This window comes from Manis javanica, chromosome 4, assembly GCF_040802235.1.
Source record: "Manis javanica isolate MJ-LG chromosome 4, MJ_LKY, whole genome shotgun sequence".
Classification (NCBI taxonomy): Eukaryota; Metazoa; Chordata; class Mammalia; order Pholidota; family Manidae; genus Manis; species Manis javanica.
The window spans coordinates 79909419-79934526 of NC_133159.1; the positions used below are offsets into that span (position 1 = coordinate 79909419).

Here is a 25108-nt window from a genome sequence, read left to right on the forward strand (position 1 = left end):
GGGGAGCTTTCCGGCTCCACACCAGTGAAATCAGATTCTGAACAGGCAGGGCCAGGGCAAGGGCATTTTGTCCAACACTCGCCAGGTGGATCCAATGGACAGAGAAGTGCATAGTGACCAGAGGTGAGTGGTGAGAGATGAGTGCTAGGAGGTGGGCAGGGACTTGCAGGGGGGCGGCCCAACTGAGGGCTTTCCTGGCATATGGGGTTTTCTGTGCTGACTACCAGAAGTGTTCCCAGCAAACCCTAAAAAGCCGTAAGGAACCGCTGGGGCTTTAAACAGGGGTATACCATGTGGGATCAGACATGTTACTGAAAGATCACTGGTGGGGGGAAGCAGGAAGCCTGGCTAGAGGCTGTTGGTGTAACAGGCCTAAAGGAGCACTGTAACTCCCATGCAGAGCCTGTGAATTACCAGGAATCCTCATTTTACTGAACAGGAAACAACTCAAGGAGAGCCTCTGGAGCCTGCACAGCTAGAAAGTGGCAAGTCCCGGACTCCCTCCCCACTTTCCAGCGCCAGGCCCTGACTCCTTCTCCCGCATCAGGAGCCACAGGTACAGCCTGGTCAGCAGGTCGTCCATGTGCAACACAGTTATTATTTATCTTCACTCTGTAGCCCAGGCAATTTAGGCTCAACGAGGCTAGTAACTTCCGCAAAGTGGTAGAGTAGGTGTCATATTCCAGCTCATTTGACCCCACAACTTACCTGAGAAGTAAAGAAGGCAGAAAGGTGGACAGACTGGAAGCACCTGACCAGAGGCCAAGCTCTCGCTGCACTGGTAAGAAGTAGGTAAGCCCAACTCATTCGCCAAACCCCTCGTGCTGAAACCTATCCGGGGTGGTGGGGGCAGAGGGTGACCCAGAAGTTCCCCTGTTGGTACTGAGAAGCTGAATTTGAACCACAAAGTGCCACAAAGCCACCCTCCTTGGGTCTTCTGAACTAGACTGCCCTGCCTTGGGCTCCACATCCTAGACTGGGTCCCATGTAATGTTCTCAGTGGTCTAGATAAAAAGAAGGAAACCGTTGGCTTGCCAGCTGATACAGGAAGAAGAACACTGTCAATGAGAAAATCTAGAGGGCCCAGGCTTAAGGACACCATGCTAAGATAGTCATTTTAAAAGGAAACAGAAGTGGTGCAATCACAATATAGGTAGGTCACAAGGAAGGCAGTACAGCACGGAGAAGACAAGTTGTGACTCTGTATTCGTTGATGGACTGTGACCGCAATTGGGGGGTGAGGACTTGATAACCTGGGTGAATGGTGTAACTGTAATGTTGTTCATGGTACACCTTCATAAGATTGTATATCAATGATACTTTAATAGTAAAAAAAAAAAAAGGATATAGAATTGGTATTTCTTTAACACCAGTAAGTGTAGTCACACATCATAGACTTGAGGGAAATGGAAATTTTTCTTTAATCAGCTATTGTTTTGCAAACAGGGATTGCCCAGCCTACACTGGCCAGTCTTTTAATGAGGTGAAGGACCTACATACCTCATAACACCAAAGGTCCTCAGTGAATGCTCATTTTTTTCCGGACAGAAATAACCTGGGGTTTGCTATTTCTATGATTTTTTTTTTCTTTTCTCTTTTTGTGGGGAATCACCACATTCTAGACCAAGGGCTTGGCTCCTGGTTTTTGTCAGCACTTAACTTGACAACACTTTGGGGACAGAAAATTGGTAGCCTGCTGCTTGGGTAAGGAGGCATCAAAACTGAAATTCTAGAGCACATTTAAAAAAAAGAAAGAAAGAAACACATTTAAGTTTCCTTTAGGGAAACCCTGATGTTCTACAAAGATGGGTAATAAAATAATGTCATCTTAAAAATCAGTTTGGCAAGTGTAGGACTGCACATATAGACTTTCAGTATTGACAATTAGAGTCAATTTAAAATGAAACTTCTAAAATGAAAAACAGCATTCTTTGGAGTTTCTTTTAGCTTTGGCACATCGTGACACACACAGACAACATATTCGGCTGATTCATTCACAACATCCCAGAGCATTTGGACAGCAGGAGTCATAGAGCTCTTGTGGCCTGGTGTCCATGCTTTCTGGTGGGAAAACCAGCATTGAAAGGGGAAGAGCCTTGCCAAAGACCAACAGAGGTCAGAAGCAGAATCCGAATCCATGTCTTCAAGTGTCAAGCCTGAGAGCAGTGCTATTCCCACATGTTGCCTAAGAGTAACCCACACTCCAACCCCAAAACTGGGGCAGCAGGCTTGCCAAAGAAGAACTCTTGCCCTTGTCCAGTACAGCAGCCCTGTCCAGTAGGACTTTCTGCAATGATGGACGTGCTCTATACTACCCTGTCCAACATGGTAGCCAGGAACCATATATGGCTACTGAGTGCTTGAAATGTGGCTAGTGCTCTGAGGCACTGAATTTTTCACTTTAATTTAAATGTAAATTGCCACATGTGGCTGCTGATAACTGTATTGGTCAGCACAGTTTTAGACACAGTAAGCTCCTGGAGGTCAGGAACCATGTCTCATTCGTTGTCGTCTCTGGAATAGTATTTCCTCATGAAAGGGACTCAGTGTTCACTGAATTGAATTGATTTAAACTCAGGGGTCTTGAGTGCTGCAAGAAATATAGATACAAGACTGCGTGTTTTGAACATAATCCTGTACACCCTAGATCCAGATGACACACTAGGAGAAATTGGTGAAAAGTAAATTTTTGGTATCATGCTAATGAGAGTATAACTCTCATTGAAGCAAACAGCTAATAAAAACAAATACATTTTAATAATGTGAGTTGTGGTGCTATCTGGGCCATTCTCTTTGAACTCTCCTTTCATGTCTTAAAGGGAAATAGACACTGGAATAAGCAACTGACGTTTTCAGTGACATTGTTGAGTCCTGCAATGACACAGGCTCCATCCTGACTATTTTATCAGGCAACTGATTCACAGTCACATTTCCTGCTGCGTCCCTCTAGACTGGTACCCTGACATTCTTCGGAAAAACAAAACTTATAAGGTTCTCAAACATTCATTTCTACCCTGAAACACTTGACCCATTTTCAAAGTTGGGTGATCTTCCCCATCTTGGAAAGCAGTACAGGGTAGAGTGTGAGACGAGGCAGCCCTGGATGCCATCACCACTGCGGTTTTCCGACTGTGTGGCCTGTTTCCCTGTGTACACGACTGAGATACGTCCTTCCTTGTAAGTGTGTTTTTAGGATCCCATGATAGCATTTGGATAAGCCTAGCCAGTGCCTCCTGCTAAGAATAAAAGCTGATGCCTATTGAAGGCTTATTATGCACCCAAAACTAGTCCAAAGAATTTGCTTACATCAGCCCCTTGAATCCTTGCAACCACTTCATAGGGTCAGTTATGAGTGTCACTTCAAGCTTGCTTATGAGGCATAATGAGGAAAGCTTCCTCCAGATAGAGCCTAAGTCTTAACCACATAGGACACTAAACTGTTTCACAAATAATGAGGACTCAAATATACCATTTTAATTACTGTTTTTGCAGAATGTCTTGAAAGCCAACAGAGTCTAGTGGCTTTGAAGCCCGTGCCTGCTGACCTTTCATTTGTGACAGCCGTTTACCCAGGGAGGAAGGCAGTTATATTCTTTAAACAGTGTGTCAGGGAACACAACCCATCCCGAGCTGATCCGTAGCACCTAGTCTGGTTAGAACAGTGCTATGGACAGAAGCCGAATCCTGGTACTCCCTGGGCAGTGGGGGTGGCGGCGGGTCCTAAATCCCTGGTGTTCACTAGTTGCTCAGTGGCCACCAGGTGTAAACGTTGGACAACTCTACCCAGAGGAAGGTATTATGAAGATAATACAGGATGTTACCCTCACCAAATCTTCCCTGAGGTCAAGGCATAGCAGTCATGGACGCTGCTCTGGACATGAGTCAGAAGTCCCTGGGTCCCCCTCTGAGGTGACTCCTGATGTACCTTTGTACTCTCATGGGGAGGCCACTGCCTCACAGCCAGTGGCTTCATTCCCTAGTGATACTTGCTCTGACCCCAGAAATTAAAATCTTGGCTAATGGGCATGTATATTCATGTGAGTATGGCATGACTGTGTTTGGGAGGCAAAATCCAAGATCATGGATTTTGACATAATTTGGTCTGATCTAATTAGCTTGTAAGTTAAAACATAGTAGTAGGTTTTAAGAAGGCTGAGACATGGAGTCCATCTGTTAAAGCTATTTAATTCCACACAGAGAGACTCTGTGGTCATGGATGTTAGGGAACAATACTGCAGGTAGGTAAGAATTAGCTAGCATAAGGGGCTCAAATAGAGACAGCAGAGCACTATTGGGAAAAGAAATTAAAGGGCATCTTCAGTAAATACAATAACAGCATTTTGTGGCCTCACAGGCAGCTTCTGGGCAACCTTTGCTACCAGTGTTCAGAATCTCAAAACAAACTACTCTAATGCCCTCCAATAGTGAAGGGCAGTAAATCAAGAGAAGAGGTCTTCCTGTCCCCTTGAGTTCCTACCTGCTGTAGCCAAGCCTGGGGGACAGGGCCACCACCATTTGAAGTCCATACAACTCCTACAATTTTTGCTGGTTGTTTTGCTGATAGTCACCAGGAAGCAGAGTTCACCCTGGCGGAAAAGGCTCGTGCTCTCTCCAGGGCCGGCAGCTGTGTTTAAGACTTCTCCAGAATGCACTCACTTGTTTACACAGCCAAGTCAAACACCACCTTGGGAGGAGAAGCTGCGGTGCTTCCCCCTACCCAACTCTAATTCAGACATATTAGGTAAGAGATAAATTAAGTTATTAAGCAGGAAACAATGCCCAGTGAGGCAAAGAAAGAAAGAACCTCTATTTTTGTTTGAACTAGGTAATCAAAGAGGCCTGGCACCCTGAGCTGACATATTTTGACTAATAAACCCAGGACACGTCAGAGGTGAGTCTTCAGGCGTAAGGGAGGCTCTGCACCTTTAGAGATGTTGGCTCTGTAACCTTGCCTCCCAGGCTGAAAGCAGAGTGGGTGATGAATGCCAAGGTGGCCTGAAGTGGTCCTGCTGGTCTTCATGTGGACACCTGGGGTTCCTTTTGGAAAATGCCAGTGGATGTGGGCAAACATCCCAGAACGAACTTCCTGGCAGACCTGAACTGTAACACTCAAGATGCATTTCCCATGGAAAAAGCCACTGGGCAAAATAGCTTTGGGTTGTTTGAGTTGGTTGGGTCAGTGAGATAGAGGCCGAAGGCACTGCAATAAATTTTATCTAACATATTGGGCACTGTGAGCAGACATCTGAAATGTTCAACCACAATGAGTGAGGAAATGCACCAGACTGGAAAACAAAGGGACAGGAAATGCACAGCTGTGAAAAAATGTCTGTTTCTAAAATAAATAAATATCATAATGAAACAAATAAAATGGTCAACTTGGAGCACAAAGATTCACACTGGGGTAAAGGCACCAGGTAACGTTTCGTACCTAGTTGGGCCCAAGGGAAGATATAAAAACCTGGCTGACAACTGTGGGGTACTTCAGGTCTCAAGCTTTCCTGCTTCATCATTCCAGCCACTCTGGGAGGTGGGTGTTACTATTCTTAAAATATTTAATAATCAACAGAGCTGGGCACTGACCAATCAGAGTACATTCTTGTTGCAAACACCCAGTTCAGCCATGCTGGTGAAACTGAAGCTTGGTTATCATCCTCATTTTTCAGGCAGTGGAACAGTGACGTTGCCCCAAATCACAGAGCCTGTGAGGAAGAGCTGGAGATGGTGTCCTGTAACCTGCAGGGTGAAGCTGTCATAAGCCTGGCCAGTGGACCTTTCTAGTCCCATCTCTAGGACTAGAAATGGGACTAGAAACTACATCTCCCCCATGCCCATCCACTTTCCTGATTCTGCAGCCACAACTCTATCTTGACTATCTGCCTCTCTTGAAGTTGTCTGCTGATTCACACCTCCGAACTTTGCTTATGCTCTTCCACCTGCCTGAAATTGTCTTTCTGCCTTGCTTAGCTGACAAATTCAATCTTTAAGACCCAGCATTCAGTTTTAATTTGGCATATATGGGTATCCCCTTTATTCCACTGCAGCTCCACTAAGGTAACTTGGAAAATCAAGATATTAATAAGCATTTCAGCCTTTACGGGCTTCAGGACTATGGGGGTGAGGAGGCATAAGAACAAATAATTATCAAGGGCTATGATGGAAGAATATGGTGCATAGAAGAAGGCCTGAAACATAGGAGTAGGAGCAGAGTCCTGAAGTGGGTGTGGGGACCAGCTTGCACAAAGCAGGAGGCCTGGGACAGCATGCAATCCCATGTGATGTGGAAGAGGTGTGAAGGGGCTAGACTGGGATGGGCTTCACCTTTACAGCAATGAGGGGTCACTGAGGACCTGTAGGTGAGAACATTGTGGCTAGACTGTGGTTTTTAGAAATATCTCACAGGAAGCCATATGGGAGCTGAATAGAAGCCATAAGAGCATGGAGTACCAGAGACCAGCTAGGAGAGATGGTACCAGCTCTGTAAACAGAAGCCGTATGTAGAGAGGGAGAGGAAGGAGGGATTTTGAAAATAAGTTGGAGGAGGAGTTGACATTCTTTGGAAGATCTGTGACATTTTGAGTTTGGATTTGTTTACCTTGTTTCTACTCCATTAGAATGAATTATGGTTCTAGCAGTCCTTTGAGAAACCACTATTACAGAATTGTTTATAACATGTTTATCTCTCCCCATAGAATGTGAGCTTCTAGGGGCCAGGAATTATTGATATTTATTCAGGTGTGGGTGGATCAATACATATGGATTTATGCATGACTGAATGACTCAAATCTCTTCAGTTTTTTATTCTAAGTCTAGTTATTTTCAAGCAGAAAAGACCCAATCAGAATAGTGTCTGCTATCCTGAGTATTAAAGAATAATTACTCCCTTCACCTTATTCATTATGTAATTTCTCCAAACAATACTAAAGTGCCCCTCATATTATAGGAGAAAGAACATCCTCATCAGAGCTAAAAAGTCTGGATTAAAATTCTGGATCTCCTATATATCTGCTTCAGTACATTATGCAAGTTAGTCAGCCTCTTTGAGGCTCTTTTTAATTCTATAAAATGATAATGAGGAGTCAGGTAATTAGGAGCACTATATGAGATGACATGTCAAAGTGCCCAACACAGTGGCTGGTCCATAGCAGGCTCAAAAGCAAGTCCCTTCCCCCACCCATGACCCCAGTCTGTCCCTGCTTCGTGTCGTTTTTCCTAGCTCAGCCCAGTTCTATGTTTCTGAGAGACTGAAGAGATAAAACAATGTCACTGCCTATGAGTTGTTTATGAACCACTTCATGGCCCTTGAAATAACATCCCTTTTGTGGTGTAGCCTTCTGTACCTTCCTCTCTCTCCTCTGATTTCTCCCTAGCCTCTGAATGTGTATCTGGAGTCAATGAATCAACAGAAGCAGTAGGACTGATACATCTGACTCTAAAGACATTAAGTGATCAGCAGCTTTATCTTCCTAATCCTATTTTTATTTAGGCTAGCCTAAATAAAATGCACTCCTTGAGCACTTTCTGCTTGGGTGGTGGTGGCATGTGGCCAGGAGCATGCCAGGTACAGAGGAAAAGTAGTCTCCCAAATCCTGGTACTGATAAGATCACCAACAAGATAATCACCATCAACAAGATAATCACCATGCAGATGATAAAAAGAGTAATGGACATATATATATATTGACTGTGTTGACAGCCGAAGACAAAGCAGTTAATGAGTATGTATTTTTTCAAGACTTAGGGAGAAGTAGTTGTGACTAGTTAAAGTACAATTTTATGCCATGATCAGAGGTATTTTCATATTAAAGTTTGGCTGAATTCAGCTTCCTGATGAGAAATTCAAGACCTGAAATTCAAATATACCATGAAATTGAAATACACTGTGATCTCTAAGTAGGGTTCCATCTGCGACAGGTCTAACCTTGTGCTAAACAAAGAAATCAAAGGGCAGGGGTGTGTGTGTTTGTTTTAACTAAAGGGTAATTAGAGAATAAGTTTTTAATTTCTTAAATTGTGCTTTTCTCCAGAAGAAAAGTGTATGTGAATAAGATACATATGAATTATGACTATAGAAGTATAAACACAATCAGTTTAAGATATTTACCTACATGAAGACTCATTTACTCTCAGTCTCCTTTGATTTGGAGCAGAGGGTGATTGAAGGCTGGTGGAATTAATCTCAACACATGTTAGGGGTGTGAGTCTCCCCAAATACCACCACCACCACTTTCCCTAGTCCACTGTCCACCTTCCTTTACTTTTTCCTGCTAAAGGCCAAGGATCAAGGGAAAGGCAGAAGGTGGTTATGAGATGAATGAGACTGTAGAAGCCCCTTACTGAGGATGTGCTCTGAGGACAAGAAAAGCTCTGGAGCCTCTGACCCATTGTCCACAGAGGAGCCAGAATGGGCTGGAGGCCCTGATTCCTAAGCCAACACACTAAGGGTATTCTGAAGTGTAGCTTCACCTCTGGTTAATGTTTACACAAAGTTTTTGACTCTGAGAAAAAGGTACATTCCTTACTTGCGCTGTGGCTCAGGGGCAGACAGCCATGTGGCTCGTAGTAAGTGCTGCTGGGCACCCAACATCTGTCCTGTGTACCCAGCCCTCTCCCATTTCATGCCACCTGGAGAAGAGGGCACTACCTACCCCATACCTCATGGATGGGGAGCCCAGGGTCTAGAATTTACACAGGCGCCTAGCGATCAGTGGCATGAATGTGTGGCGTGCTCTGCATCTTCTCTCACTGTGTCCTCAAGTACAACTCTAGGAAGTCTGTTGTGTTATCTGGATTTTATAGATAAGAAAATTGAGCCCTAGTGGGTAAAGTGACTTTCTCAGAGTAATGCAGCTAGCTCACAAGAAGTAGGGATCCAGGCCCACTTGTCCTCCCTGAGTGGGTGAGAAGGTTCCGTAAGCAGTAGCCTACCATGGCAGGCAAGTGGCCCAGCAAGGTGGCTCCAGGGGAAGGGGACTTACTCAGGCTACTCAGTGGAATGCCTAGTACCTAAGGCCTCACCCCCAGCAGAAAGGAGGGAGCTTTAGCCCTTCTGCTGGTTGAAGAGAAAACCTACTGAATCACTTCCCTTTCCTATGAAGGCAAAGGCTTAATGCTCTTTGTTCTTAGTTCTTGGGGCTTCTATTATTGTTCAGTATCACATCTGAGTGCCACACTGACCTAGATTGACATGATTTTCACTTTAAAGAGTGTTTTTGTTTAATTTTCCTGAAAAAAAAAGAGGTTTTTTTTCTCTTTTGGAACAAGCAGGGAAGTAGGCTTAGAGGCTGGCCCAGGAGGAAGTTCCCAAATCTCCTCCATACAAGTCACACAGCTGAAAAGGAGAGCTTCAGCTGAGCTTTAAACAGCCCGTGAGGGAACTCACTTGCTGCCCTGCCCTGGGGAACCCTTAGTGCCAGTGGGGAGGGGTCTCTGCTTCTGCTGTTGCTGAGCAGTCCCCCAGGTGGGAGCAGGGGGACTCCAAGGCTCCTCCAAACTCCCCGAAACACAGGAACACAAGCAGACAATTCCAGGACCACATGGCCTCCTCCCATCTTCTCCTTTCAGTGCATTTCCTCCTCGCTTCCCACCAAAGGCAAGAAGATCAGAAACCTCATCAGAATCATCACCTCTTCGGCTTCTGCCACCATCAAAACCCCTCTTAGGGACCCCTGGGGAAGACCAGGGACATGTGGCCCCCGTGGCCTTGCTTAGGAGCTCTTCACTGAGCTATTGGGATTGCAAGGCCCTCAGGAAGTCTTGGTGGCTGAGGAAAGGTGTGACTAGCGGCCTCATAATCCCTAGAGGAGCAGTAGGAGCAGCTCCGTGGCTGGGTCTCATTTCATTAATGCCACCATCCTCCTCCTAAGCAGTATTTTTTAGTTGTATTTTGTTAAGATGTTACTATTTAAGTGCTTGCTATGCCAGGCACTGTTCCATGTGCTTTGGATGAATGGACTCAGTTCATTCTTATAACAAGCCCATTCATTAGGTAAGCACAATTAATATTCCCATTTTATAGATGCAGAAACTAAGGCACAACTAGCAGCAATTTGAACCCAGGCCATCTGGCTCCAGAGACAGAATTCTTAACCATTTATTGAAGCAGTACACATATATTAAGCATCTCTAGGGTGGCTGGTGCTACATTAAGTGCAAGCTACATGGAAAAAGTAATCCTTCAAGAAAATAAGAACTTTCTGTCACTGTGCAAACATCAAGTCAAACAAAAGGCGGGAAGTATTTCTTATTACTGATGGCACCTCACAAAGACATGTGAGAACCCCTGAACTCTGCTCTGCAAGTTTAGAGGAAGAGAGACACCTTCCCCCACCCAAGCCCCCTTCAAGCATCCTACCTGTACTATGACTGCAGAGGGCAGGTGGTGGTGGGTACAGCCAGGGACTTAGGTGGTGGAGGCCCTGGGAGAGGAGGGGATGGCAACTGAGTAATGGTAAGGCCACTCCAAGGCTCCACCAATCTCACAGGTCTGTGAATGCACAGATTGCTGGGCCACTTCCCTGGGAATCCTGAGTCAATTGATCTGGGTTGGTATTTAGGAATCAGTTCTGTAAAAAGCACCCAAGGTCATTCTTGCCTTCAGATAAGCTGGGGATCATTTGACCTGAACTTTGGTGGCTCTCTGCCACACCTGGCCCCTTCTGAAAGGCCACGGAGGGAGCGTCACACACGCTGGGGAAAATTCCAGTGGCACCAGGGGCCAAGGGAATCTTCAAGAGCACGTGGTGACTGATGGTGGCAGGCTTTTCCTCACTGGCTGCTCATCCTCAGGAGCCAGGAGGCAGGGGCAGGCAGCTTGCTTCCGGGGCCCTTGGCTTAATTCCCTCTCCTGGTGCCCAGAGCATCCTCTGCCTTCTAATGGTTCCTGATAACCTGAGACCTCTACCTAGCCCTGACCTGGTCCATTGGCAGGTGTGATAAGCCTTTAATGGAGATGTTCCCAGGGAGTTTGGATGGAAAACTGGAAAATAACAAGATGTGCTCCCTGACCCTGAGGAACTCCAGTCTGGCTATTCAGCCCGAGGTGGTCACATTAACCCCTACCTCAGATCTCAGTCAGACAAGGTCTAAGAGAGATGTGTCGAGAGGGCCAGGGAAGCACAGAGCAGTGAATGGCTGAGCCTCTGTTGAAGCAGAGGTTACATTTGACAGCTGAGCCTCAAAGAATGAATGAGGAATGAATAGAAGTTCAAAAGATGGGGAAGGAAAAGTCATTTCAGGTTTTTGTGCCTTGTGTTTCTTCTGCAGAAGCAGCCTACCCCATTTCCCAATCATCCTGCTCCATCCCGAGGATCAGAAGAGGCTAAGTCTGCTTTCCTTACCCTGGGGGCATGTGACCCAGACCTCCCTCACGTACACAATCCCTTGAGGGAGGCAAGGATAGATAGGGAAGACAAGCCAATGCAAAACTGTCCAGGTGTGCTGCTTATTCTATGGGGAAGCCAATCCCTCTTTCTGTGGAGGTTTCAGCACAGAGATGACCCTAGGTGCTGTGAGAAGCTGTCGTCCTAAATGAAGAGGGCCTATCTGAGATCGAAGCCTGCTGGAAGCAAGCAGAAAGGTGCAGAGGAAGGACTCAAGGGTCTCATGGCAGCATGCAATCGCTAGATTACCCAAACTTCCAGGTTATGTCAACTAATAAACTCCTCTTTTGTTTAAGCAAAAAAGCTCTGATAAATAGGCAGAGAAAACAGCATTTGCAAAGGGTGAAATTGTGAGAGGTCAGGGTATGCCTGCGGGTGCAGAGCCAGTAGAGCAGAGGAGATGTGTGGTGAGCTGTGGCTGGGAGGGTGATGAGGGCAGTTTGGGGAGGAATTTGTATGCCGGGGAGAGTGCACCAAGATTTTAAGCATGAGAGTAATGCCAGCAAACGTATGTTTGGAATGTAACTGTCAGCATGAGAAACACCTGAGTCGACAGAGACTGGACCCTGGAGTCCGGGGAGGAAGCCGCTCAAACAGGCTGCGGGGGAGAGACGACAAGGCCTCCAGGCCTCAGGGAGCCTGGAAAGCTGGCGGTTGAGAGGTATTTAAGAGGTAGAGTAGACAAAGCTTGGTGTGACACTATGCCTTATAGTAAGAAATTTGTATTTGGTCTTCATCTCCACTTCTGACACAAAGCTCCTAAAACCCTTAGTACTTCCTAAGTGAGGAGCCCATAAAGGTGTCTTTTGTTATGTCGATGAGGTGACTCCTGACTGGATGCTGGATGCCTAGGATGGAGGCTGGATGCCAGATGGACTGACCAAGTGCTTCGAGGGTCCTTTCAGTCCCTCCCCTCTAACCTCCTGGGAGGGGAGAGGCTGGAGACATAGTTCTGTCACCAGCGGCCAGTAATTTAATCATCATGCCTATGCAATAAGCCTCCATAAACCCCCAAAAGGACGGGGCCTGGAGAGCTGCAGGCTGGTTAACAAATGGAGCTTTAGGGAAGGGGGTGCACGTGGAAGCTCCACACCATGTCCACATGCCTCACCCCATGTATCTCTTTAAATTCTTTTAAAATAAACTGGTAATTGAATGATTAAACTGTTTCTGTTTCACAGAATTGACTTCTGTGAGTGGCTCTAGCAAATTAATCGAATCCAGGGATGGGATCATGGAACCCCTGATCTATAGCCAGTAGGTAATACGGGCAGGGGACAAGCTGGACTTGTGACTGGTATCTGAAGCGGGGCTGGGGCAGTGTTGTAGGACTGAACCCTTAACCTTTGGGATCTGACATTATCTCCAGAATTGAGCTGAACTCTAGGACACCCAGCTGGTTTTGCAGAATTGGGTGGTGGTATGGGGAGAAACCCCAGGCATTAGAATAGGGTGCCAAATTATCTTCAGTGACTGATATGGCAGAGGCAGTAGGGGCACCAGAAGGGCAGGCTGTGAACTCAGGCACAGCCAGATTTGGGTCCCGTCTGCTACATCTAACATCTGCGGGATGAGATCTTACATAACCTCTTCAAGCTTCAGCTTCTGCATCTGTACAATGTACAACAGGAGTAACATACTTCAGGGAGCTGTTGTGAGGATTAAATGAGCTGATGAAGTTAAAAACATTTTTCGCGGTGCTTGGCACAAAGTAATACTCGGTAAATGAGAGCTTTTGTGTGGAAGATGAAGAAGAAAGATAATTGAGGGTGACCCTAAAATCTCTAGCTTGAGAATTTGGAGCAATCCTGAAGACAGTGATTAGGAAAAGAAATGGTGCAGGAGGATAAGTTTTATGGGAGGAAGAACACACATTTGTTTTCAGACATGGTGAGTCTGATGTGCCTACAGAGCCTGGGAGTGGGAGTGTCCGGCAAGCAGTGGGACCTGGGAACTCAGGTTTGGTGGACCCTGGCCAGTGATGGGCATGGAAACAAGGGCAGACAGGAGAGGGTTAAGGACAGACAGGGATATTGCAGGCTACACAGGAGGAGGAGCAGCCAAGGAAGAGTCATGGAGCCGGTAGGGGGCAGGAGATGTGAAGAGGGAACTGTTCACAGGGTGGACAAGCTCTCAGAGAACAGGAGGCTCCTCTCTTTGGGAGTCGCCGGAAGTAGTATTTCTTGGGTGGGGAGAATGAGAGCGGAAACACCAGGCTACCTGACTTGCTAAGGGATCTCTGGCCCCACCCACAGGGCTGTCTTTGAGGGGTCCAGTCTGGCCCCCAGCTGGCTTGCTGCCCCTTACCTCCAGGTATTTATTAGCCAGGCGTAGGGTGCGATCAGTGACGTTAAATATGTCCCTCCAGTCAAAGCTGGCCATGTCGCTGGCCCTGCTCTCTCGAGGACCCGTATTCAGGAAGTCCAGCATGGCATCTGCAGTAATGCCTTCTTCACCAAGCTGCCTTTTCAGAAAGGCTTTTACTGCTGGGTTCGCCAAGGTGTCCTTGGGAAGAAGCAATGCAGTCAGAGCATTTAGAAATTCCACAGGGTCTTTGGAATGTCTTCTTTTTAGGCTGTTTCTAATTTTTAATGAATAGGGATAGAGTCTAACGCTCCCTAAAAAGCTAGAGGGTTTTCTTCCATCATAAGGCATAGCTATCTATATACTGTTTTCCCCAAAGACACAGGCCTCTATAATAGAAGCAAGATGTCCATGTTGGGAGTTGGGGAGAGGGGCAGGGAAAATGGTATATAGGAAGCTTTCCTTTTCTTATGGATTTTTAATGATCTTTTAATTATCCCTGCTATATAGGATTCCTGTCTCATGGCTTGAAATGAGAGCAGATGGACATACTCAATCATCTTTGCAGTTATGAAGCTGCCCCCCTGAGATACGCCCTTGAATCTGAAGCCCTCAAGGGTATTCATAAAAATAAGAAACCTCAGGAAACCACTGGTCTTGTGGCAATTTTTACATTTCCCCCAGAATTCAAGAAACATTATTTCCCACCCAAAGTCAACAACTCCACTTGGTGACAGCTTCCGGAACTAGTGTCTTTGGGCCCTGCTTGTGGAATTTTGATCTGACTCCAATGGTGATTAACTCTTTACAGGGAAAAGGCAATATATGGAATTTTCTTGGCCCTCCCCTCCCCCCACCTCCAGCCCCCACCAGTTGTACCCTGATCATAGTCATCTGCGTGCTCTTGTCAAAGAAGTACCAGACCTGGGGCCCTACTTCTTCCCAGGTCTTGACCAATTTCCTAACACGCTCCAGCTCTTCAAAAGTGGAGTTGGCCTAAAACCAGACAGAGATAGAGACAAGAATGGAGAGAAAATTGTGAGAGAAAATGTTTGGTTATATCTTTCCTGCTTCTGACACCAACCCTCAATGTTTGGGAAAGGCTTTTTAAGGTAGTATATTTGTTTTCTCAGTCTACTGATGTTTCCCAGAACAATGGGCTATTCCCCAGCCTCCCACATGGAGAGAACCTAATTTTTTAGTATCTCAGAGGCATGTGTGATACTGATGATGGCATTGTCTCAGAACCTCATAAAGCTGCACTTGGACTCCCTGTGAGCAAATGCTCTTCCTCCCTTCCTCCCTTTCTTTGGGTACCCATGGTTCAGAGAACTGTGCACCCTTCCATTAGGGACATAATTTAGGTTCTGGGGAGAAGACGTCATCCTAGGCTGCATGGAGAGGGGAGGGCACGCAGGGGAGCAGGCTCAAAGCATTCCACTGATGTCTGTGGGAGGGGGGATCTCAGGAGTCCACTTGGTGAAAAACAAACACGAGGCTCAATACTAGGAGGGCACAGTAGTAACACACACACACACAGCAGAAGGACAAGACCAGCGGGGATCTTACATTCTTCAGTATCCTGCGTGCTGCAGGGGAATCTGGAGTAAAGAGGATTTTTCCCATCAGCAAAGGCTTTGCTGCCCTCCAGGCTATTTTGGTTAGAGGGTTTGACTCCAGGCTCTGGATCAATGCGTTACAAAAGATTGCTGCCAGAAAAGGGATAGAATTTGTAGAAACTCCCTGTGGCTCAGAGCTACACATAGTCATTTACGTGTTCAAATCACATGTCTCATTCAACTCTGGGGTGGAGGATTCCACAAACAGCCTCGGTTGGTAGGCTGCACCCCACCAATTAACAAAGTCATCATTAGTGGGTAACAAACTGCCACAGTGCATCCCAACAAGGGCCTTGGAGGAGAAACAAAGGATGGGGCTCACCCTGTGGTCACAGCTTCAGAAGAAGGTGCTGAGAAGCCTGCGTGTGATGATTGCAAGGAACAGAGGCCAGTCTTGCAGGCAAGGGACCAGGGAGCCAAGTAGGCCTCCCCTTGGAATCTCAGCTTTAGTTTCAATAATTTCCTTTCAATTAGCTGCTTAACTCTTTTGTTGTGTATGGGTATCTTAAGGCCCAATTAGTTTTGGTGCCTGCCTGCTGTCTCTTCAGTTTTTAACTAGAGCGTCACCTATTTCTTCCCTACCCCACCCCCCTTTGCCCCACAGGTGCCAAAAAAAACAGTGTAAGGTGGGAAAGATGACTTGCCAGGGACTTGCTATTTGGAACGTAATTCAGTACTACACACACAGATTTTCGCTGTATTGTGTTTGTAAAAATCTCCCACAGCCATGTTTACTTGCTAGGGCCCTTATGACCCCAGCTTTGCTTGCAGCTCTGCGCTGCCTCTCATTTATCTTTCTTCCCTTCCTCCAGAACTTAACCCTAGTTCAATCAGATCAGTGGGAAATGTCCCCTCTGTTCCTTTTCCAAGTGGGTCTCGGTTCTTTCCATGGCTCATGTCCAGAATTCTGCATGAGCACCGCCCCTTTCCGACAGGGGAAGTGGACTTTCTGGGGGGAGAAGCCTCTGCCTCAACGAGACCGGGGAGAGTCAACTCCAGAACTGGTTTTCCCTGGAAGTGTCAAACCATCAGCTTCCCTAACATCAGAAGCCAGTGTACATACAGGACTCAGGAGACTTACTTGTTCTCTTGTCATAAGAATAGATAGGATCTTTCCTTGTGGAGTCAATCCCCAGGAAGGCCTTGTAGTTATTGTCTTCATACCAGTTGAAGGAGAACACCCGAGAGCCTCCTCCCTCTGGGTAGCCACACAAGAGGTCCGACAGGATGCCCACCAGCTGTGTGAAGGTCTCTGGACCACCAGTCTGCAGGAGGGGCCTGGTTGCCCACCTCAAGTCTTGAACACTTGGTCGGTGGATGAACTAGGGTAAGGCAAAGGCTCTGGGTTATTTTGAGGTAACCAGCATCATAGCCCCTGTGAAGCCAAACCTCCAAAGTTTGGGGAGACCCCCACATATGCAGTTGGCTTCTACACTTAGAAGAAAACTTCCCTATTCTCAGCAATCTTTAATCCAACTGTGAAATAAAAGAACTACTGCCATCTACTCAGGGCCTAGAAGGAAACTAGGATGAGCCTTCAAGAAAATCAAAGAGTGAATCCCAAAGCATTTTAATATCACTTCTTTTTTCCAGTCCCCATTTTTTTTAGAATTCCTTGGGAATGTATCCTTAGAGAAATGTAGAGAACATTTCTCTGTAAGCCAGTTCTTGGATTCTAGTATCCCACCAAGAGGGGGATACTAGAAAAAACTAGGAAATAATGTGATGGGGGCACGGCTCTGTTCTTGTGGCAAGATCAGGGTAAATTTCTTCAGCCAACTAGTTTAGAATTTCATTCTTATATTTGGAAAATTATTTTCTTATTAGCTTAGTTTTACCAGATGTGAACTCTTCCATTTCCTTGAAATGTGCGGTTTACGGTTTTTAGAGTGTGTGTGTGTGTGTGTGTGTGTGTGCATGTGTGTGTGTATTTTAAGATCCAAGCAAATATGGAACAGATGAAATCTCCATTCTTGAAAAAAACACTTTTTAAATTCTGTGTCAAACTCTGAAGAGGCTGGTGGTCTTCACGCATGGCCCTCGCTGGCCTCATCCTCTGCAGGCTGATCTGGAAGGTGTAAGAGTTGGCAGGGTCTCAGCTCCCATAATGCCATCTGGCTTTGCTTTAGGGGAAAATGCAACATTAAAAACAATGCTGCTTTTGTTCCCAAAACACATTTTATTACTCATTTTCAAAGGCACTCGGGAATTTAAAAAACCATTAGGATTCAGACAGGTGAGACTGAAATCAGTTCCCCTGTTTCAGTAAGTGATGTTTACCTGTCATCTCTGTCTTTGTCCACATGCCAACACTTGCCCTCTGAAACTGTTGAGCACTGTATAGAATCCACACAGTGAGTCATGCCTATAATCACAGTCTAGGCTTCCACAATAAAGCTGGATTCTCAAACTGCTTCAACAACAGTAAGTCTTAGGACAGTCTTGGAAGGGGTTATTACTATTATTATGCTTCTCATTTAATCAAAGCATTTGGAGATGAAGGGGCTGTTCTGGGGTCAAATGGTCTAGTATCAGTTAATATAAAGGCTGACATCTGTTTCAACCTAGTTCACAAATGCTTAGACAGGCAACAAGCTTTCTGGAACTCCTACAAAGAATTAAGGTTGGTATGGTTGGGGACTTTTTTACATTCTCTATCATTTTACCTCTATTATATCAATAAGAATTTTTTAAATGCTAAAGAGAGACCCCCTGTCACAGGCAGCCATCAATACACTGGGCCTTTCTCTAGCTTTCTCTGCACAGCCCTGCTCTCATGCTGCCCAGGTTGAGTTTTGTTTTAGGAAGCCAGATAGATTCCAACTATGCGATTTTCCAGGTTGACTAAGCTCAAGGCAGCTGAGAATACTGGAGAGGGGAAAAGTTTGGGGAAAATTAAGCTCCACCTTTGGCGTCCCTGTTATAATACTCATCACACTTGAAAGTAATTGTTTATTTTACATCTCCCTTCCCCATTGGACTGTACGTTTCACAAGGGCAGTGACCATATCTGCCTCTTCATCATTATGCCCTCATCACCTCTCATTTATTGAGTGGAGAATCAATTTCTATATGGACAAAGCCTTGTGCAACTAGATGTTAACTGAAACATGCCCTGCTTTCACAAAACAAAAAATTAATTATTTTCCTTATGGTGAAATGAGTTGATATGTTAAGACACTTTAGAACAGTGCCTGGAAGCACTCTGTAAGTGTATGTTATTTCTTTTAGTAGTATAGATTTACATGGATTTTAAGACCATAAAAGAATGGATCATGTCAGCACTGAAAAGTCCTAGATTTAATTGTAAGTCTCCTGATAATGTGTCATACCAACAAGGTGGTATTTTTTCCTAGGCATGAAATCAAAAGCATGGTTCCCTTTTTTTTGCCTCCACTCCAGGAGCACAGATAATTTAGGATATGAACAGGTGCCTTGAAATTGCTAGATGGAAAGCTCAAATGTATTTCTTCTTCAACAAGGTTGGAGTACAATTAAGTTGTTTGATATAATAAGTGTGGCAAGATGGTGGAAAGATATAATGAAATTATAATACTATTGTCATGCCACTTACCTCTTGAATTCTTGTTGACATATCAGATATTATTCTTCCCCAGGATCTCAGATTGATACCTGGAGAACTACTGTCCAGGAGTGTGGGAAGCTGTAATTGATAAAAAAAATATATTAAAAAAATATATGTAGTTATACATATACACATAAGCACTATCTGATCTCCTGTATGCTTGAAAAACATTTCCTCCCTTCTTTCTGATCACAGGACCTCTTCTGCAAGATTGCTTTCAGAAACAAACTTATTTTATCTAATTGAGAAAATCAAAGGCTCTTATTCCAAGTCACCCTGCTGACCCAGTCCATCACAAACAGTTTCATGGTGACATTCAATACACCAAAGTAGTTCTGATCACAGGTTTAGTGACACCAAACAAGACTCCTGGAGGGAGGAAAACTGAGCATGGCTGCTGTCATGCAAAGGAGGGGCAGGTAGGGGTGCCCAGCCGGCTGCCTGGGGCTTGGCAGGTGCTCTCAGGCTTCCTCGTCACTGTTCCTGTCTTTGCTCCCTCCATGACCTTTTCAGGTAGACTGTGTCTCTTCCTCTGTCCAACACTACTTTCTAACGTGGACAATTTGGCCCGTTACCTCACCTTTCTTTTAAAGCTGCTGCTGGCAGCTTGGAAGAGAGAGGAGTTCCCTTGCAGATTCTCCAGTTAACAGTGGTGTTCTGGTCACCCTGGCCTATGCAACAATATGAATTGTTCATGCATTTCCACCTCGCTGGGGAATGTGGAAGCCCAGAGGTTTGCTGGTTTCAGACCTGAGCCTCATGTGAACAACGTGTTTCTGGAATCCTTCACGGTTTCAAAACTGATTGTATCACAGATCCTGTGTCTTTCAGGACTGAATGCAAAGTTTTAAGATGGTGGTTTTCAAGCTCAGGTGTGCACCTTGGGTAAGTCTGGAGGGGATCTACATTTTAAGAAGCTCAATATGTAATTCTGATTCAAGTATTTGTGGACCACAAGCCACAAGCATCCACTTTTTATTTGCTAGGACAGTTCTCCTAAACGATGCATGAGCTGACCCAGCTGTAACTCAGTTCAGAAACAGGTGGACGTAAGCTTCGACCAGCCCAGCCTCCCATTTCCAGCTGTGGTCCTGCTCCCCTTCTCCCTGCCACAGTGCAGGGCCTCCCACCATCACTGACCCTGAAACCAAAGAATATGTAGGTACTATCATGGGGCATTAACATTTCAGGCTTATTTTCTAACTGTAAGATGAAAGCCTTTGTGATGTATGAAAGCAACAAAGCAGACTGGGGAAGAATTTTCCAGAGGAGGTAGTAGCAAAGCTACCATTGAAACTATATCACTGAGGAGTGTCTTCTCTCCTTAACCTTAAAACTGGGCCTAGGCATTGGGTCTTGCTGTGACTTTTCAAACTCCTTGAAAATAGTCTCAGTGTGTGCTGGGCAAAGCACTTTCATTCCTGTTTCTCCTATAGGAGGGACGGGCTGAGAAGAGTAGGTAGGAAGGAAGGAAGCCAGCAGGTAAAAATGGGTGCCAGCGGCAAGTGATCACCAGGTTCTGTCTATCTGCCCTCCTCACTGTCTGCAGTAAGGCCTGCTAGAGATGAATGGGGATCTGAGAGGTACATCAATAAAAATGTACGGACCTTATTTTGGTTTTGATCTGAACAAACCAGCTGTAACAATCACAGAGTATTAGTTAATACTATGGTGAGTTGTCTGTGATTTGCTTTAAAAGACTTCAGGGGAAAAAAAAGTGAGGGACAGATGAAACAGGAACAGCCTGTTGTGGAAAACTGTTGAAACTGGGTGATGGATACACAGGGGTTCATTATAGTATTCTCACTACTTTTACACTTATTTGTATAATAAAAAGCTTTAAAATAGAAAAGAGGTTTATCTGTGGAAAGCAGTGTGGAGGTTCCTCAAAAAACTAAAAATAGAAATACCATTTGATCCAGTACTCCACTTCTAGGAATTTACCCAAAGAAAACAAAATCCATGATTTGAAAAGATACATGCACCCCTATGTTTATTGCAGCACTGTTTACAATAGCCAAGATATGGAAGCAACCCAAGTGTTCATCAGTAGATGAATGGATAAAGAAGAGGTAGTGCATATACACAATGGAATATTATTCAGCCATAAAAAGAAAATAAATCCTGACATTTGCAATAACATGGATGGATCTAGAGGGTATTATGCTTAGTGAAATAAGCCATGTGGAGAAAGACAAATACCATATGATTTCATTTATTTGTGGAATATAAAAACAAAACAAAACAGAATGGACAAAATAGTAGTAGCCTCATAGACTCTAAGAAGTGGCTGGTGGTTACTATGGGGGAGGGGTTGGGGTGGGTAGGTGAGGAGGGTGAAGGGGATAAAGGGGTACAAAAATTCTCAATCATAATGTAGGTTGGTCACAGGGATAGTAGTACAGCATGGGGAATGTAGCCAATGATTCTGTAACATCTTGCTATGTTGACAGATAGTAACTGCACTAGTGGGGATGAGAATTTAATAATGTGGGTAACTGAAAGAAAAATAAATAAATAAATACATAAAGATAGAACAGAGGTTCCTTGCATGCAAAAATAATAAATTGCTGAGTGAATGACTACTAAGTAAATACTCTCTCCTCTTGTTTCTTCTTCGCCCTAAGGCTGCCTTTGCTCAGGCTCTCTCACAGAACATTTTGTCAGAATAGACTTCTTGCTGGCCCCTTGCCTCTAGATCCTCCCTTCCAGTGCATCCTCCACACTGTAGCATGAGGTACCTAATAGGCCAATCCAATCATGTCACTTCTGCTCAAAGATCTTCCTTGACTCCCTCCTGCCCAAGAGAGAAAGTCAATACCAGTGCTGGACACACATGGCCTCTCAGTAGCTGATGCATGGCTCCCTCTCTAGCCTTCTCTCTTGCTTCTTCTCCACTGGCTAGACTTCTTCCTACATTTCCAATGTGTCAGTTTCTTTCTCAGGCCTCCCGGCTCTACACACTGTCCCCCAACCCTTCTCTGCCTAGCAAACTTCTCCTCATCCTTCAAGTCTTATTCCTAACACAATGTCTATAAAAGTGTCCCCATGGTAGATTTAGATGATACTCCTTTTTTACACTTCTTTGCTTACCCTTGTCCTGTTATGCTCTTTTAAAACACCCTGTTTATATCCTTCCTTGAACTCTTTACCAATTATTCTATCATTTACTTGTCATCTGTCTCCAGTTAGACACTAAGCTCCATGTTGATAGGCACCACTTCTGTTCTATATATATTATTTGATGAAGGAATGAATATCCTTATTATAGCAAAACCAGATTGACTCTAATTGTTCATATGCCTGATACTGCATGGAATGGTATGCCCACTTAGTGCAATGTATTAGGCAGGGTCTGCAGAGAAACAGACCCAATAGGATATATATAAATTTTATACATGAAGAGATTTATTATAAGGAACTGGCTTATACAGTTACAGAGGCTGGCAAATGCCAGTGTTGGCAGGATGAGCTGGTAGACTGGAGACACAGGGAGCCAGCGTTCCAAGGTGAGCCTGCGAACATAAAACAAGCTGATGTCCCAGTTCAGAGGCAGGCAGGCAGGCAGGAAGAATTTTCTCTTACTTGGGGGAGGTCAGCCCTTCTGTCCTATTCAGGCTATAGCGTGAAGCCCACTCACATTAGGGAGGACAATCTGCTTTATTCAGTCTATCAATCTAAATGCTAATCTGATCCAAAAACATCCTTACAGAAACACTCAGAATAATGTTTCACCAAATATCTGGGTACCCCATGACCTGTACCCCATGACACATAAAATTAACCACCACAGGCAGGGACCCTATCTTTTTATCTTTGTATCATTCAAACTTCTTATCCATTGGAATTTTCTTTAGTAGCTAAGGAAACATTTCTGAATCATAATACTGAGCAGTGGAATGAAGTTTGCCTTGGAGGCTATGATAATTCATCAATGTCCAATTAGAGAAGTCTCTGCAAGATAAGTCTACTTTTAAATGGTCTTTAAAAAAAAAAGCAAATCAATTTTGGTCTTTTTATCTTGAAGCCAAATTCCCTGTATTGAGGTCTTGTTAGAAGTGGATGCATTGAAGAAGTAGTAAATTCATATTTTTCTGAAAATTCACAATTATTGAGTTTTACTAATTGAAGCAATTTTATTTCCCAGGTAGTTCTGAATTGGATTTATTACACTTTGATTATTTTTTTAAGGATAAAAAAGTAGTAACTGCTTACTTATATGAAGTAGAGGTAAGGCTCTCCCTGTAACCCGCACCTCTCCCCAACAAGAGAAATCACTACTAAAACTTAGCATGTGTCCTTCCAGAAGCAGCAATCTTTTAACTTTATTTTTAGATCTTTCACCTGGTTGACAATTCCATAGACCTCTGCATTTTGATCACAGCTTTGTAGTTCAGTCGTATGAGCTTATATAGCAAGGCTTGGAGAACATCCTGGACCAAATGGTGTTTTTGCTTTTCCTAAAGACTAAGGGTTCACACCAGTAATGTAAGATAAGCATCACCCATCCCCTCACACACTTTCACTACCCTGTTGTCTAAGAGTTCTAATAAGTCAGTAACACATAACATAAAAACACCACAGGAAAAAAAAAGCACTCATTTATTGGTTCCCTAAACATTGACTGGCAGTGAATTTACGTGCTAAACATGAAAGATTATAGAATTATAGAATATGAGCAGATCTCTGTCTTCACTGAGAATATTAACACCAGTGGTCATGATCATTCTCTCATTCCCGTCCACTCACTGGGTACAAACTGAGCTACATCCACCCACCCTCAGAAGCTACAGTGTCTCCTCTGAGGACAGTCTCTGCACATAGACCCTTGATCCTTTCCCTTCTGCTTCCTCTGTGACTTGGTTCTCACTGTACCAGAGATCTCTGTATGTCTACCCAATTTTGCTAAAGGCGATAATGCCTGGCTAAAAAGCCACATTTCCCAGCCTCCCTTGTGTATGGTATGGTCATATGATACAATTCTGACCAATAAGGTATCAAGAGAAGCTTTAGGGTAGGGGTTCCAGGAAAGGTCTTTTAAAGGAGGGCCCTCTGCCCCTTCTTCCCCCTGCCCTGAACATTGACATGCTGGAGGAGGTAGAGCAGACATGTCCAGGTCGCCAAATGATGACAAGCACATGCTAGAGACGAGTGAGGGAAAAGAAGAGGGGTCCAAGTTCTTGAGAAAATTTGTGGAGCCTCTAATGCACTCCTGAATAACCCACCACAGGATTTGGGGAGGGAAGCAAAACCCACTGTTCTTCTACATTCTGTTACTCACAGCCAATTGCAGTTTCTAAATGACATGACTACACATTTGACAAATTGGTATTTAGTGTCCACTATGTGCTAGGTGCTTGGGGTACAACAATGAATAGAATGAAGTCCTCCCTTTGTGAAGTTTGCCTTCAAGAACTCTTCAGCTTTCCCATCACTACTACCACATATATATATCTCACAAGAAAGAACAAACTTTCTCTGATCCCTCATCCCCCTGTGGCTACAGTCTAATTCCCCTCCTTATAGCCCACCCTTTATCCCCACACTTTTTGGAAGAGTATTCCATTCCATCACTATTTAGTGACTGTACTTCCGCACCAACACTCCTGTCTTCCACCCTCACCATCATCCTAAGACACTTTAACTAGAACCCCATTTTCTCTTCTTTTTTAAGTCTAATGGATACTTCTGGTTCTTGTTTCTGCAGATCTCTCTGCTTTTCTTGACATTTTTGATGATGTTCTTTTCCTCCTGGATGTCTGTGACACTGCTCTTGCCTGGTTTGCTCTCTGCCTGGTTCCTCCTCTGCTTTTCCACAGCTCTTCTGCCTCCACCTTCCCCTTCAGTGCTAAGGTTCCCAAGGGCCTCCATACCCTCGTTTCTCTCACTCTGCACATTCTTCCTGGGCATTCACATTCCCTTTATCATTTACTCTGCTACCTTTTTGTTGATGACTTCTAAATGTGTACCTCCAACCCAACTGTCTGGTGGACATTTGCCTGAATCTGACTCATCCTAAACTGACCACACCACCTTCCCCCAAACCAGCTTCTGTTCCTGCACACCCTTCATCAGTTGGTGGCACCACCCTCTGCCCGGTCACCAAAGCTAGAAGTCTGAGAGACATCACTGATTCTTCCCCATTCCCATCCCCAGCCTGGAATTTAGGAACTGGTGCTGCTCTAAGTGTGGGGCAGGATGAGCCTTCCAATTGCAAA

The 25108-nt window shown here is 44.8% G+C and overlaps 1 protein-coding gene across 3 annotated transcripts in view; it reads right to left on the reverse strand.

The window, feature by feature from the left end:
• ABCA4 (ATP binding cassette subfamily A member 4) overlaps positions 1-25108 on the reverse strand; it is a 130006-nt gene that overhangs the window by 75100 nt on the left and 29798 nt on the right. For 2 of the 3 annotated variants that reach the window (XM_036998093.2, XM_036998092.2), the window contains exons 7-11: positions 18879-18968; positions 16386-16626; positions 15255-15394; positions 14565-14681; positions 13689-13886 (exon numbers count right to left, since the gene is read on the reverse strand). In XM_036998093.2, coding sequence (XP_036853988.2) covers positions 13689-13886; positions 14565-14681; positions 15255-15394; positions 16386-16626; positions 18879-18968 — 786 coding nt within the window. The remainder of the gene's footprint in view (positions 1-13688; positions 13887-14564; positions 14682-15254; positions 15395-16385; positions 16627-18878; positions 18969-25108) is intronic. The other variant, XM_017660129.3, reaches the window with a different exon arrangement.